The 14,314-nt window shown below is 53.9% G+C and overlaps 1 protein-coding gene across 1 annotated transcript in view; it reads left to right on the plus strand.

Moving 5' to 3' along the window:
- NME7 (NME/NM23 family member 7) overlaps positions 1-13,912 on the plus strand; it is an 83,673-nt gene extending 69,761 nt beyond the window's left edge. The window contains exon 12 of the mRNA XM_036273162.1: positions 13,688-13,912. Within this exon, the coding sequence (XP_036129055.1) occupies positions 13,688-13,720 (33 nt within the window). The 3' untranslated portion in view covers positions 13,721-13,912. The remainder of the gene's footprint in view (positions 1-13,687) is intronic.
- The last annotated feature ends 402 nt before the right edge of the window (positions 13,913-14,314 follow it).

Below are 14,314 nucleotides of genomic sequence, written 5' to 3' on the forward strand. Positions count from 1 at the left end.
GGGGTGGCACAGGGGATGGCACTGGGGGTGGCACAGGGGATGGCACTGGGGATGGCACGGGGTGGCACTGGGGATGGCACTGGGGGTGGCACTGGGGGTGGCACAGGGGATGGCACAGGGGATGGCACTGGGGATGGCACAGGACCTTCGAAGGGTAGCTGAGGGCCAAGCGAAGTGACCGTTTCACACCCTCTCTGGGAGCTTGAGTTATTCATAGGGCTAGTCCGTGGCCTAACTGCCTGAGATCGCAAAATGTTGTAAATATATTCATTTTCTTGGAAACGCATCCAAATCTTTGATCAGCTCTCGAAGTGTCCCTTGATCCAAACGGTGCTCAGAATATTTGCCCTGTAAGGTCTTGTGTGAACGGCCATAGCGTTTATCAGTTAGAATGAGGCAGAGTGTCACTGTTTCCATATTTCACAGCACAAGACTTTCGGTGCCCAGAGCTAAGGCGGTTCAGAGTCAGAGCTGCTGGAAAACTCCTGCCCGGCAGGGCCTCAGACGGCGTTGCTTCGTTCAGTCGTTGCACCGAGCAGTGACGAGATGTCGAGGAACTTGCTGTACACCGGTTAGCCCACGCCAGATCAGCTTCATTTTGCTGAAAGGTGCAGAACATGTCGACAGTGTTAAGTGAGGATTTGCCCTGTAGTCAAAACAAAACCATAAATTCACTCATTGGGCAAATCTTTCATTAAACCATCTTCTTGAATCATGTGTCCCGGCACTGTGGGAAAATGTCCAGCTTTCTCCAACAAGAGCGTCAGATCTTTGTAACTAATTTATGAACGCTCTGTGACATTTTGGTGGGCACCGAGGAGACGGTAGTGACCGAGAGAGACGCTGTCCCTGCTCAGAGCTGAGCGTTGAGTGAGGAAAGCAGACATTCATCAGATAATCACCAAAGGACCAGGTTCCAACCGCCATGGATGCTGTGTGGTGAGATAGGAGGAGCTGCAATGGGGAACCTGGCCTTGAGGGGCCAGAGGTTTCTGGAGGAAATGACATTTCGAGCCGAGACCTGAAGCAATTAGGCAACGGCGGGGGAAGGGGTAAGAGACGCCAGACGGAAGCTCTGCTGCAGGGAGAGCTTGGCACGTTTCAGGAAGGGCAGGGCCACGAGCTGCAGGGGGAGCCTGGGGGACAGGGTGGGCCTCGTCGGGCCTGCGGGCTGTTTCCATCTGATAGCGGGTCTGGGTTTTACCCTGGGCATGACGTGGTCAGGTCTGTGTTTTCTAAGCGAGTTTCCGGTTGCTGTGTAGAAAGTGGACTGAAGGGGCACAGGTGGGAAGGAGTAACCACGTCATGTCCAAGGCCGACAGCCGAAAACACGCCCGTGCCCTGCGCTGTGTTCTCGCATGTGGTCATACACTTGCTGTGGATCTCTGAGCCAGGTGTCCCCACAGGTGAGCGGAGACTGGGTGCTCTGAACCCCGGGGCCGTCCCTCCAGCTGGACCACTTTCTCTTGTGTCCCCCACGACCCACACAAGAATGAACATCTCTGTGCGTCATGCAGCGACAGATCGAGACACCCTGCTCTACCTTTCTCGGCACTGACTTTTCACGATTCCAGGTTTTGATGGGCTCACGTTCACATTTAAACCCTGTTTCCCCGAAGGAGAGCACTGGCTGTGGCCGCAGGGCCCGGCGTGTGGACACGGGTCCAACCAGCAGCGCCGGGGCTCGGGGCACTCAGTGCCTGTCCTTCCTGCGGTCGGGCCCCTGCCAGGGTGATGGCTGCAGGACACGGGTCCGACCAGCAGCGCCGGGGCTGGGGGCACTCAGTGCCTGTCCTTCCTGCGGTCGGGCCCCTGCCAGGGTGATGGCTGCAGGACACGGGTCCGACCAGCAGCGCCGGGGCTCGGGGCACTCAGTGCCTGTCCTTCCTGCGGTTGGGCCCCTGCCAGGGTGATGGCTGCAGGACACGGGCCCGACCAGCAGCGCCGGGGCTCGGGGCACTCAGTGCCTGTCCTTCCTGCGGTCGGGCCCCTGCTAGGGTGATGGCTGCAGGACACGGGTCCGACCAGCAGCGCCGGGGCTCGGGGCACTCAGTGCCTGTCCTTCCTGCGGTCGGGGCCCCTGCTAGGGTGATGGCTGCAGGACACGGGTCCGACCAGCAGCGCCGGGGCTCGGGGCACTCAGTGCCTGTCCTTCCTGCGGTCGGGCCCCTGCTAGGGTGATGGCTGCAGGACACGGGTCCGACCAGCAGCGCCGGGGCTCGGGGCACTCAGTGCCTGTCCTTCCTGCGGTCGGGCCCCTGCTAGGGTGATGGCTGCAGGACACGGGTCCGACCAGCAGCGCCGGGGCTCGGGGCACTCAGTGCCTGTCCTTCCTGCGGTCGGGCCCCTGCTAGGGTGATGGCTGCAGGACCGCAGTGCAGCTTTTCTTCAGTCATGAGCAGAAGTAGTTTCTTCTCCAGTGGCTGCGGACAGTGCATTGCTCGAAGGGGTCCAGCGTCTTTTCACTACAGCTTGACGCTCGAGCACCTCTGAGAAGGGGCTTCCCCGGGAAGCGAGCCTCTTGCATCCTGACGGTGCGAACACGCCGGCGCCGCACCTGTGCACGGAGTCCGGGCTGAGAGCCTGCAGCACGGTGACGAGGGAGGACTTAGCTGAGCTTCTCATAACTGGATTCCAACTTGAGTTCAGAGGTGGATCCAAGCTCAAAGCTGCGCTTGCCTCTCCTGTGCAGACGGGCTTCCCTCAGTCCTGACTGAGACCTGGAGCCCAGCTGGCCCAGGAGCGGGTCAGTGCCTGGGGTTCGAGTGCCCACCTTCTCCACCCACAACTTCGTGACCGAGGAAGAAGGACCTTTCTCAGGCTCATTGTCCCCACTTGCAGAATAGAAACAAGGACATGTGACACTAAACATCGTACAGGACTGACTCAGCAGAGTTCAACACAAAACAGAAGCCCCCTAGGTGTTTCAACAAGAAAGGCGTTCCCTACGGAGGAAACCAGTGTGTGTGTGTGTGGGGGGGGGGGTGCCGCGAGGACACTGGCGCACACCTCCTGACTGTGATCGTGACCCCGAGGCCAGGCCGCCGCTCGGGGCCAGCACGGCCACGCTCCTGAGCACCGGACGCGGGGGCTGAGCCCGCAGCTGCAGGCACTGCCCGCTGGCTTGCTGGCCAGTGGCCGCAGCTGTGAAAGGCGGCCTCCCGCCTGCTTCTCCCAGATTTCACAGGAAGACCTCCAGGTGGCGGGACCTGTTTGGAGAGCCGTAGCTACCAGGGCGTTTGGGAAGTGTCGTCTGTAGCCGTCCAGCTGCCGAACAGGAGGACGATGGGATGGAAACCGAGGTGTTGGTTTTTTGTTTTTTTTTTTATCCTCACCTGAGGACATTTTTCCATTTTTTGTTCAGGTAGAGTGGGAGGGAGAGAGAGGAACAGAGAGAGAGAGAAACGTCGATGTGAAAGGGACACACCCAGTGGCTGCCACCCGCACGACCGACCAGGGCCGGGGACAAACTGCAACCGAGGTACGCGCCCTTAGCGGGAACTGAACCCAGGTCTCTCTGGACCGCAGGCCGACGCTCTAACCGCTGAGCCAAACCGGCCAGGGCGCAAGGTGTTGGTTTTGTGCTGTCGGTATATTAGCAGGAGGGTGGGTGTCACTGAACATCAGCGCCTAATTCACTATGCCAACTTCCATTCACCCTAAGGGGTCAATTTGTTTCCCTTCTTAGGGGGTGCACTAGGGGTGCAGTTAAATATAAATCCTTATGTTGGGGACCCATAATTTATAAGATCCCTTTTCTCCCCACCAAGATGGTAGTAAATAATGAAGCAAAGGTCTGAGGATGGTCTGAATCGGTTAACACAGTAACTGGATTAAATAGTAGAACCCAATTCAGGTCACTGATTAGTGTTGGGATGTGCTTTGCAACATTCAAGCTTTTGATCTTTTTTGCTAAGGTTTGGTTGAGGATATTTGCATCTGTCTCCATGAAAGGCAGTGTTGTATGGTTTTCTTGTAACGTCCATCTGGTCTTAGTGTTGAATGGTGCTGGCCTCAGGGGGTGAGGGTTCTGACTTCCGAAGGAGATTGCAGGGAATTGGTATGATTTCTTAGATGTTTGGTCATATTCACCAGTTTCATCAGAAGTCGCTCATCCGAGCCCAGTGCTTTCTGTTTCGGACGTTATTAATGATTGATTCAGCTTTGTTCATAGATATAGGTCCATTCAGATTGACTCTCTTCTTTGGCAGACTGTGGCGTTTAAGGAATTGATCCATGTCATCTAGGTTATCAGATTCGTGGGCACAGAGTTTTTCATAATGTTCTTTTATTATCCTTTTAATTTCCATGGGATCTGTAGAGATGTCCCCCCTTTCATTTCTGATATTAGTCATGTTTGTTCTCTTTCTTTCCTAGTTGGCCTGGCTAGAGGCTTATCACCTTTATAGATCTTTTCCAAGAACCAGCTTTTAGTTTGATTTCCCTGTTTTAAATTTTATTGATTTCGGCTTTGTCTTTTAGTATTTCTTTTCCTCTGTTGAATTGGATTCAATTTGCTCCTCTTTCTGTAGTTTTCTAAGGTAGAAGCTAAGGTTAACATTTTGTTCTGTCTGAGCTTCCTCTGCAAACGCAAGTCCGAGCACACGCACCCTGAGATTCCTCGTTGTTCTTAGTGCACACGGAGCCCTTACGTCTCCTCGGGATCCAAAGCTGTGAGAGACGGGTGAAGATACGTGAAGCAATATTTTATGGGTCTAGTTATGTCAGGTTCTTAATTCTTAAAACATACTCGCATGTAAATACATACAGAGTTCAGGAAGGAGAAGTTCGAGGCCACACATTTAGGGGAAGTCTTTATGGAGGCAAGACTTAGGGGTGTTAAAGGAAGGTAGGAAAAGGGGAGCCATCTGCCGAGGTATCTGAGTGCAGGTGTGGGGGAGAAGCACACGGACACGAGACTCCACGGGGCTGGAGCGCAGGCACAGGTGTGGGGGAGAAGCACACGGACACGAGAGTCCACGGGGCTGGAGCGCAGGAACAGGCGTGGGAGAGAGGCACACGGACACGAGACTCCACGGGGCTGGAGCGCAGGCACAGGCGTGGGAGAGAAGTACACGGACACGAGAGTCCACGGGGCTGGAGCGCAGGCACAGGCGTGGGAGAGAGGCACACGGACACGAGAGTCCACGGGGCTGGAGCGCAGGCACAGGCGTGGGAGAGAGGCACACGGACACGAGAGTCCACGGGGCTGGAGCGCAGGCACAGGTGTGGGGGAGAGGCACACGGACACGAGAGTCCACGGGGCTGGAGCGCAGGCACAGGCGTGGGAGAGAGGCACACGGACACGAGAGTCCACGGGGCTGGAGCGCAGGCACAGGTGTGGGGGAGAGGCACACGAACACGAGACTCCACGGGGCCGGAGCGCAGGCACAGGCATGGGAGAGAGGCACACGGACACGAGACTCCACGGGGCTGGAGCGCAGGCACAGGCGTGGGAGGCGCCTCACGCAGGCAGGAATAACGTGCAGGTGGAGAGCCGTCAGCACTAGCTGGAAAGAGCACTGATTTGATCTCCGTTCCAGGGTCCGCACGCCCTTGGTCCATGTTTAGCACCAGAGGTTAAGGTTCTGTATGAGCTGAGGGACTTCAGTTTTAAAAAGAAGAATATTTTTTCAAAAGGTTAAAATCGTAGATTATTATGGCTTGGTTTTGTTAATTAAAAAGCTCCATTCTCATCTTCTTTCATAATTTAAAGTCTCAGTATAATGTCCCTTTTCACTGGAAGAGGTTATCTTAGAATTTCCGGGTCAGACACCCAGTGCGGTCTTACCTGGACGCCCAGATCCTGTGTCCATAGGAATAAGCTCTCTTTCTGAATATTATCCCTGTGGCTGCCTGTGGGATTAGTCCTCTTTCCGTTGACAGTTAAGACCCGGGGTCCCCATTCAGTACCCCACGAGCCCTGCTCTGTGTCTTGTGTGTCAGCAGCACGAGGGGACGTTGGGAGGGTGCAGAGTGGTCAGTGTAATGCGATAGAAATGTCACCACTGTAGATTATAAAACAAATTGTGGTTTTGACCCAACGCTGCAAATAAGTGAAGCGTTTATCCAGAGTATTTTAGTCCCTCTGACGCACTGTGGAACCAGGGCATTTATGAATCGAACACTCCCCCTGGAGAAGGCTGGAGAATGTTCCGTGATGCTGCGACAGATGACTCAAGAAGGCGGTGTTCTCTCTGACACACAGTTGCCATCTGACCCCTCACCCACCGCGATGCTGCCTGTTCGGTGTCACCCGACAGCGTCTTGCTCAGTGGAGTCGCCGTCTCCCAGGAGGTGTCCTTGAACAGTGACATGCAGGAGGCATTTATGACGTCACAATTAAGAATTTAATAGAGAAATAGCTCTGAAGCTAAAAACAAGGGCTGTTTTTCAGAAAATGATATTTAGGTAATGTCAGTGAAATTATACAAATGCAGCCTATTTAATCTCTGTGGAAAACAAGACCCCCTGCAGACAAACAGGCCCTTTCCTTGGATCCCGGTGGAGACCGAAGAGCCTTGCGTGTGGATGGAGCGGGCTAGCAAGGCCCGAGTTCCCCCAGCTCAGACCGGCTGCCTCACGCCCTCCACGCTGCACCCATACGACAGCACTGACCGGTCCGAGGGTCCCGGCTCCTGTGAATCAGGCTGGTCTCCGGCGGGAAGGGGCCGGGAGCGAGGGAGCTTACAGGACACAAGGCGAGGAACCTTGCAGGGTTCACCAGGAACAGGTGCATTGTGTTCCGTCTGGGTTCAGTTGGTGTAAATTCAGCATTTGTTAAGTACCAAGAGCTGGTGAGTGCTACAGACGTACATCGTATCGTTTACTTAAGTATGACCGATAGTCCTTCCCCTAAAACAATGAGCTTTCATGAGTTTTTACATTGTTTTTCATTAGATTTTTCAGTAAGATGTATGAAGACCTCCCACATGCAGATACAACTTCTCGTGTATGATCAGTGTGAGTTTGCTATTTACTAGCATGCTTACGGGGGAATGTTGTATGTTGCCAGCTAGAGAGATGTGTGCTGTTTGGACCTAGCATGATTTAGTGAAGGGTCAGCAAACCATGGCCCACTAGCCACGTCTAGCCCATTCCCTGGTTCTGTAAATAAAGTGTTTTGTTTTGTTTCAATTTGTTTTAAATCCTCACCCGAGGATATTTTTCCATTTATCTTCAGATAGAGTGGGAGGGAGGAAGGGAGGGAGAGAGAGAGAGAGAGAAACATTGATGTGAAAGAGACACACTGGTTGCCTCCTGCATGACCCTGACCAGAGCTGAGGACAAACCGCAACCGAGGCACATGTCCTTGACCGGAATCGAACCCGGGACTCATTGGTCTGCAGGCTGACGTTCTAACCGCTGAGCCAAATTGGCCAGGGCTGTAAATAAAGTTTTATTAGGACACAGCCACACCTGTTCATTCACACAAAGTCCATGGCTGCTCTCCAGCTACATCAGCAGGGTTGACCAGTTTCAACAGAGATGTATGGCCCACAGTGTCCAGAATATTTACCACCCTCTCCCTCTGCAGGAAGTCTGGTGACCCCCGCTTCAGACGGTTAGTCTGGCCGTTCATCAGTTTTGTTACGATCCACAAGAATGTTTATTTTTGGTTGGTTGGTTGGAGGCTGAGGGGAGATGCTCAGGTCACAAAGTGTAGAGGTCGGACGGGAGGGAGAAGGCCCGCGAGAGCCTGTGGGTGGAAGGAACTGTGCGCCTAGGGCCCCAGAGATGCCCCAGAGGATGGACTGTCTGGGTGGTTGTTCACAATCACAGAGGCCAGAGGTTAGAACCCGAGAGGAGCAAGTCGCCATGGTGGAGCTGGGAGTACACTGGTCCAGGTGGCGATGGCCGGGTCTCGGCTTCTCAGTGGGGAGCGGCATCAGGAGGCGGGCAGCAGAGATGGGGATCAGAGCCCAGAGCCCCAGAGCCTGCCTCCTGCCTGCACTTGAGCGTGTCACAGGCCTCGCCCTCCACACGCCCAGCGTGAACCTCTGGGCACCAGCAAGGCCGCGTCAAGTGCCCGAGAGAGAAGGCAGCGGGGCTGGAGGGACAGGGCACGTTCTCCCGGGTCTCCCTCGGCTCCTCGCGTCTGCACGCCGATTTCCAACCCTCCGAGTCAGCGTCCCAGCAGCCAGCATCCCAGAGTCCCCGAGTCACTGTCCTGCTCTGATAGTTCACGGTGCGGTCCTGGTCGGAGCGGTCTGTTCACACTCGGAAAGGGGGCCTCACAGGCAACTTGAGCGGCGTGTTTTCTGTTCTCAGTCTCTGCCCAGGTGGAAGTTTAGTGCCCAGCTGTGTGGGGAGAGCCGGGTCCCTGGGGGTGGTGCCCTGTGTGGGGAGAGCCGGGTCCCTGGGGGTGGTGCCCTGTGTGGGGAGAGCCGGGTCCCTGGGGGGGGGGTGCCCTGTGTGGGGAGAGCCGGGTCCCTGGGGGGGTGCCCAGCCGTGTGGGGAGAGCCGGGTCCCTGGCGGGGGGGGCGCCCTGTGTGGGGAGAGCCGGGTCCCTGGGGGGGGTGCCCAGCCGTGTGGGGAGAGCCGGGTCCCTGGCGGGGGGGTGCCCTGTGTGGGGAGAGCCGGGTCCCTGGGGGGATGCCCTGGGGGGGGAGAGCCGGGTCCCTGGGGGGGGGTGCCCTGTGTGGGGAGAGCCGGGTCCCTGGGGGGGGGGGCTGCCCTGTGTGGGGAGAGCCGGGTCCCTGGGGGGGTGCCCTGCTGTGTGGGGAGAGCCGGGTCCCTGGGGGGGTGCCCTGTGTGGGGAGAGCCGGGTCCCTGGGGGGTGCCCGCACTGGGGAAACCACCACTGGATCTGGTGCCAGTGGGCTCCCTGGGTGATGGCTCCACGGGCAAGAGTAGGACCTGGGCCGGCCAGGAGACGCCCAGCCCGACGCCTGCAGGGAGGCCGGCCGGCAGCAGTGCTCTGGCCGCGAGTCGGGGGCGACCAGCGCAGCCGGACACGCTGACCCTCACGGCAGGTTTTCTCTCGCGCTGCGTGGTCGGCCTTCGCGCTCCGTCAGCATTCGTTCTGTGTGTTCTAGGACTTTTTAAATTAGTGTGGGGGTGACCTTGGTTGATAACCACATAGATTTCAGGTGTGTGAGCCAACCTATTTCCGGTGCGTACCCCGTCGCGTGTTCACCTAGACTGCCGTACAGACGTCGTGACGTAGGTCAGCGCAGTGTGAGTATCGGGGGAGACCATGAGTGCAAAGCATTCCGAACAGGGCTGCTGTCACCAGCGTTATTGTCGTGGTCGTTACAGTCATTCGTATCCTCTGAGAATTGGGCTGCTAGCAATAGGAACGCCCAGAGGGCGGCCGGGTCATGTCTGGTCAGTGCTAGCCGCTCCCAGAGAAGAGACGGGCACCTTCCTCTTGAATCGGACACCGCGGTCACCTGACTCACTCGATTAAAGCTGATCATGACAGCTCACTACCAGCTTCCCTCCGTTCTCCAGGTCCTTCGCCCTGGGCTTTCCAAGTACCCTCGCTTGGTCCTCCGCGGGCCAAATGCACACACCCAAGCGTCACTAATCCTCTGAGAAGCTGGGAGTTTGCGTGATCAGTGGGCTTCAAAAGCTCCTGATAACTGGATTTCTGTCTCTGATCACGGATAACGTTTTTAATTTGGACCTGGAGCGGTGCCCTCTGGTAATGAGTGCAGCTATTGTTCTAAAACCGAGTTCAAACTAGATTTTGCCCAAACCGAAAACCTTGGCTTCTTTCAATGTTGCAATTTGAGCAAAGGTTCTTAAATTCTAGTCAGCCATGTATCACTCTCGTGATTTTTACCACATCTGAGAACCAGCTGAAATTTTATTTCCTATTGTCCTTTAAGTACCTTAGTTATTATACTTAAATCTACCTTACTGTCGTAAGTGGAAAATTAGGATTACTTGCCCTTAACTGGAGATGATAAAAGAAATACGATGTGAAGGAGTTCCCGAGTCCCACCAGGATAACATTTCTTGCCAAAGGCGCGGAGCCAGGGCTGCCTCCGTTTCTCTCATGGAACCTCCGGATGCTTTTCCGGGGACCTCAGCCACCTGTGGAAACTCCTCCCCTCCCTAGTTTGCGCCAGGAGTTCAGTATTCGATTGGCTGGACCTGTCTGAGATGTGGTACGAGTACCGAGAAGGAGGCAGGAGGCAGGCTCCCTGCACCCGGGAAACGTCGGAGCTGCGGGGGCGACGTGGACTGACGAGAAGGGAGGGTCTCGCTACAGCTCCAGAAGCAGGGGCTCCGCTTACTTGTTTGTTGTCTCGTCTCCCAGCTCCCGCCCCCCGCAGCCACCAGCCACCAGCCACCAGCGTGTGGTCTCTCTCTGGTCTGCTTCTGCTTCGTTCATTCACTTTTTTTTTTGATTCCCCATATAAGTAAGATCACACGGTATTTGTCTTTCTCTGACTTGTTTCACTTGGCATAATGCCCTCTAGGTCCATCCATGTTGTCGCAAAGGGCGAGAGTTCATGGTTTTTATGGCTGAGTAGTATCCCATTATGTGTGTACCACATCGTCTTTGTCCACTCATCTACCGATGGGCATCCAGAGTGCTTCTGTATTGTGTCTCTTTTCAAATCAGTGTTTTTGTTTTCTTCAAACATCCAGAAGTGAAATCAGGGAGTCGTCTGGTAGTTGTATTTTTAACATTTTTGAGGAGTCTCCGTACGGTTCTCCATTGTGGCTGCACCAGTTTATAATCCCAGCACCGGAGCACAAGGCTCCCTCTTCTCTGCAGCTTCCCAGCGCTTACTGCTTGTTGACTTACCGATGACAGTAGGTGCGAGGTGGTAGCTCACTGTGGTTGTAACGCACATTTTCTTGTCTGTTGGCTAGCTGTATGTCCTCTCGGCAGAAATGTCTATGCAGGTTCTCTGCCCATTTTAACTGCATTGGTTTCTTTTTGTTTGTTTGTTTTGGTGTTAAGGTTTATGAGTTCTTACGTATTTTGGATATTAATCCCTTATTAGATGTATCATTTGTGAATACCTGCTCCCATTCAGTGTGTTGTCTTTGCATTTTGTTGATGGCTTCCTTCACTGTGCAAAACCTTTTTAACATTGATGTCCCATCTGTGTATTTTTTCTTGTTTCTCTTACTGAAGAGACATATCCTGAAAGGTATTGCTGAGAGTGGTGTCAGAGTTCACTGCCTGTATTTTCTTCTAGCTTTATGGTTGCAGGTCTAACATTTAAGTATTTAATCCATTTTGAGTTTATTTTTGTATATGGTGCAAGAAAGTGGCGGGTTTATTTTTTGCACTTATTTGTCGAATTGTCCCAACACCACTTACTGAAGAGACTCTTTACCCCATTGTATATTTTTGCTGCCTTTGTTGTAGATTAATTGACCATGTAAATGAAAATTTATTCCCGGCCTCTATTCTGTTCCATTGATCTATATCTGTTTTTGTGCCAGTACCATATTGTTCTGATGACTGTAACTTTGTAATATAGTTTGATATCAGGGAGCATACCACCCACTTTGTTCTTTCTCCAGTTTTCTTTGGCTATTTGGGGTCTTTTGTGATCCTCTATAAATGTTAGGATTAGTTCTAATTCTGAGAAGAATGCCATTGTTATTCTGCTAGAGATTGCAGTGAGTCTGCAGCTTGCTTTAGTAGTAAGGACATGTTAACAGTTACTCCTCCCAACCCACGAGCAAGGTATAGCCTGCCCTTTATTTGTATTCTTGTTCAATTTCTTTCTTCAGTGTCTTAGTTTTCAGAGTACAGATCTTTCACTTTTTTGGTTTGAAAAAGGAATTATATTAACCACATTATCAAATAAGCCCCAAGACCTCAGTGGCTCAACCATAAAAGGTTATCATTCCTCATCAGCAACATGGCTGAAGACACGGTGCTCTGCTCGCTAGTGGACCCGCCCCCCACTGAGACAAGAGCTTGGCGCAGAGCAGGCCCCAGGGAGCGATTCCGCTCCTGTCTCCTGGCTGGAGGTACAACCCTGAGGTCACAGGTGGAGAACAGGTGGGCACGGTCTGAGCAGGTTACAGGGAAACGATTCCGCTCCTGTCTCCTGGCTGGAGGTACAACCCTGAGGCCACAGGTGGAGAACAGGTGGGCACGGTCTGAGCAGGTTACAGGGAAACGATTCCGCTCCTGTCTCCTGGCTGGAGGTACAACCCTGAGGCCACAGGTGGAGAACAGGTGGGCACGGTCTGAGCAGGTTACAGGGAAACGATTCCGCTCCTGTCTCCTGGCTGGAGGTACAACCCTGAGGTCACAGGTGGAGAACAGGTGGGCACGGTCTGAGCAGGTTACAGGGAAACGATTCCGCTCCTGTCTCCTGGCTGGAGGTACAACCCTGAGGCCACAGGTGGAGAACAGGTGGGCACGGTCTGAGCAGGTGACAGGGAAGCAAGACTGGGCAGAATCTTGAAGGAAGTGGTAGGCAGAGTGCACACACGCATGCATGCATGCACGCACACACATGTACACGTGCACCCGCACACACACGACAGCTCAGAACAGAAGGTCCGCAAAAGCAGTGAGTGGGTCACGTTTGTCTAAGGTTGCAACCTCAGAACAGCCTCAGAAATGCACACCACCCTCCACTGTGAGTGAATGCTCCTCTTTCTCCAGACCTAAGTCATTCCCCTTCTGGTTCCTAAACGTCACACTGGAGACCCTGCGAAATGAGCCGTCTCAGCAACACCAACCGTCCTGTCACAGAACCACAGCTTGTTTGTGCGTGTGGGGGGGCTACTCTGAGGCCTGTGTGGCCGTGCGCATCCTGCGTTTCCTGCGCGGTTGGGGCTTCGGAGCCGGCCAGTGGCTGTGCCGAGAAGCAGATAAGCCAGCTGTAAATGCGAGTGTCAGCTGTGACCCCCGTTTCTGGTCCACCCTGAGACACCGTCTTCCCTGGACAGCACCTGCACCGTGAGAGGTGGTGCTGCTCGTCCTGGGGGGGTGGAGGAGGGCCCGGCTGCACGGGCTCTGCAAGTGGCTTCGTCCAGAAATCAGACGCCACGATTCTTGTTTGGGTGTCCCCGCGTGGGTTAAGGGTGCTAAACCTTCAGCTCAATTGTACCTGATAACTTTTTAAAAAGCTTTTTGTCTTCTAGCTGAAGCTCATTTTTAAATATGGCTAAGTATCCCTGGCCGGTTTGGCTCAGCGGTTAGAGCATTGGCCTGAGGTCTGGAGAGACCCGGGTTCGGTTCCCGCTAAGGGCACGTACCTCGGTTGCAATTTGTCCCCGGCCCTGGTTGGGTCGTGTGGGTGGCGACCACTCGATGAGTCCCTTTCACGTCGATGTTTCTCTCTCTCTCTCTCTCTCTCCCACTCTATCTGAACAAAATATCGAAAAAATGTCCTCAGGTGAGGATAAAATAAATAAATGAATAAATAAATAAGGCTAAGTAAGGACTTAGGCCAAACCACAAACCAAAAAAAGGTATGAACCTTCTTAATTTACCAAACCTCCAACTTAACCTCTTTTTTTTTTTTTTTAACTAAACTACTAACAACTGGGACTTTTTAAAAGAACAGATGTATCTAGTGAAACACCAACAGGAACCCAGAGTTCCTGCCTTCGAAACAAGGTGAAGTAGCACCTTGAAATGTCCCTGATTTTGAAATCTCCCTGGGCTGGGGCTCGGCCCTCCCACGAGCCCACCCAGGTGGAGGCCGACCTCCCGTGTGCACCACACTGACATCATGTTGTCTTTCAGGTGCAGTATTTCTTCAAGATCCTGGATAATTAGCCGTGCGGGAAATAAAGAAGCCACAGAATGGGGCCCTCGGAGGACAGCGAACCACGCACGCAAGGAACGTGTTCATTCTTTTATTGTCCACGGTTTGAACCTGACCGAGCACAAGATCAACAAGAGCACTGTCGTCCCGGTGCCAGTACACACGAGGGCATGGGGCCGCGCTGCAGGCGACACGAAACGCCAGTCGGGGGGACTGCACTGCCTTCAGAGAGTCCAAAATAAAGATTTATTTTTCAAACAAGTGACTTTGGTTTATTTCATACATTACACTTTTTCTTGCAGGAAAAAAAAAAAAAATTGTACAACTGCATAAATATAAAATTCTTCCACCATGAAAATGGTTAAAACATTCATGAAGACACAGCACCAGCACACGATGCCTCCAAAGGAAAGGGGGTGCGCAAAGCGAGCCCACGGGCCGGCCCCGGCCGCAGGACGCACTGGGGCAGAGGGCAGAGGGCAGAGGGCAGAGGGCAGGACAGCATTCAGGACCAGCACAGCACAACCCCCCACCTGTCTGTGTTTCTCTGTAGCGCCGCTGGAAATGCCAAGGGCAGTTCCCCAGGACAGCCCACCCCACCCACC

The sequence above is a fragment of the Molossus molossus genome, unplaced genomic scaffold, assembly GCF_014108415.1.
Source record: "Molossus molossus isolate mMolMol1 unplaced genomic scaffold, mMolMol1.p scaffold_m16_p_20, whole genome shotgun sequence".
In the NCBI taxonomy this organism is placed as follows: Eukaryota; Metazoa; Chordata; class Mammalia; order Chiroptera; family Molossidae; genus Molossus; species Molossus molossus.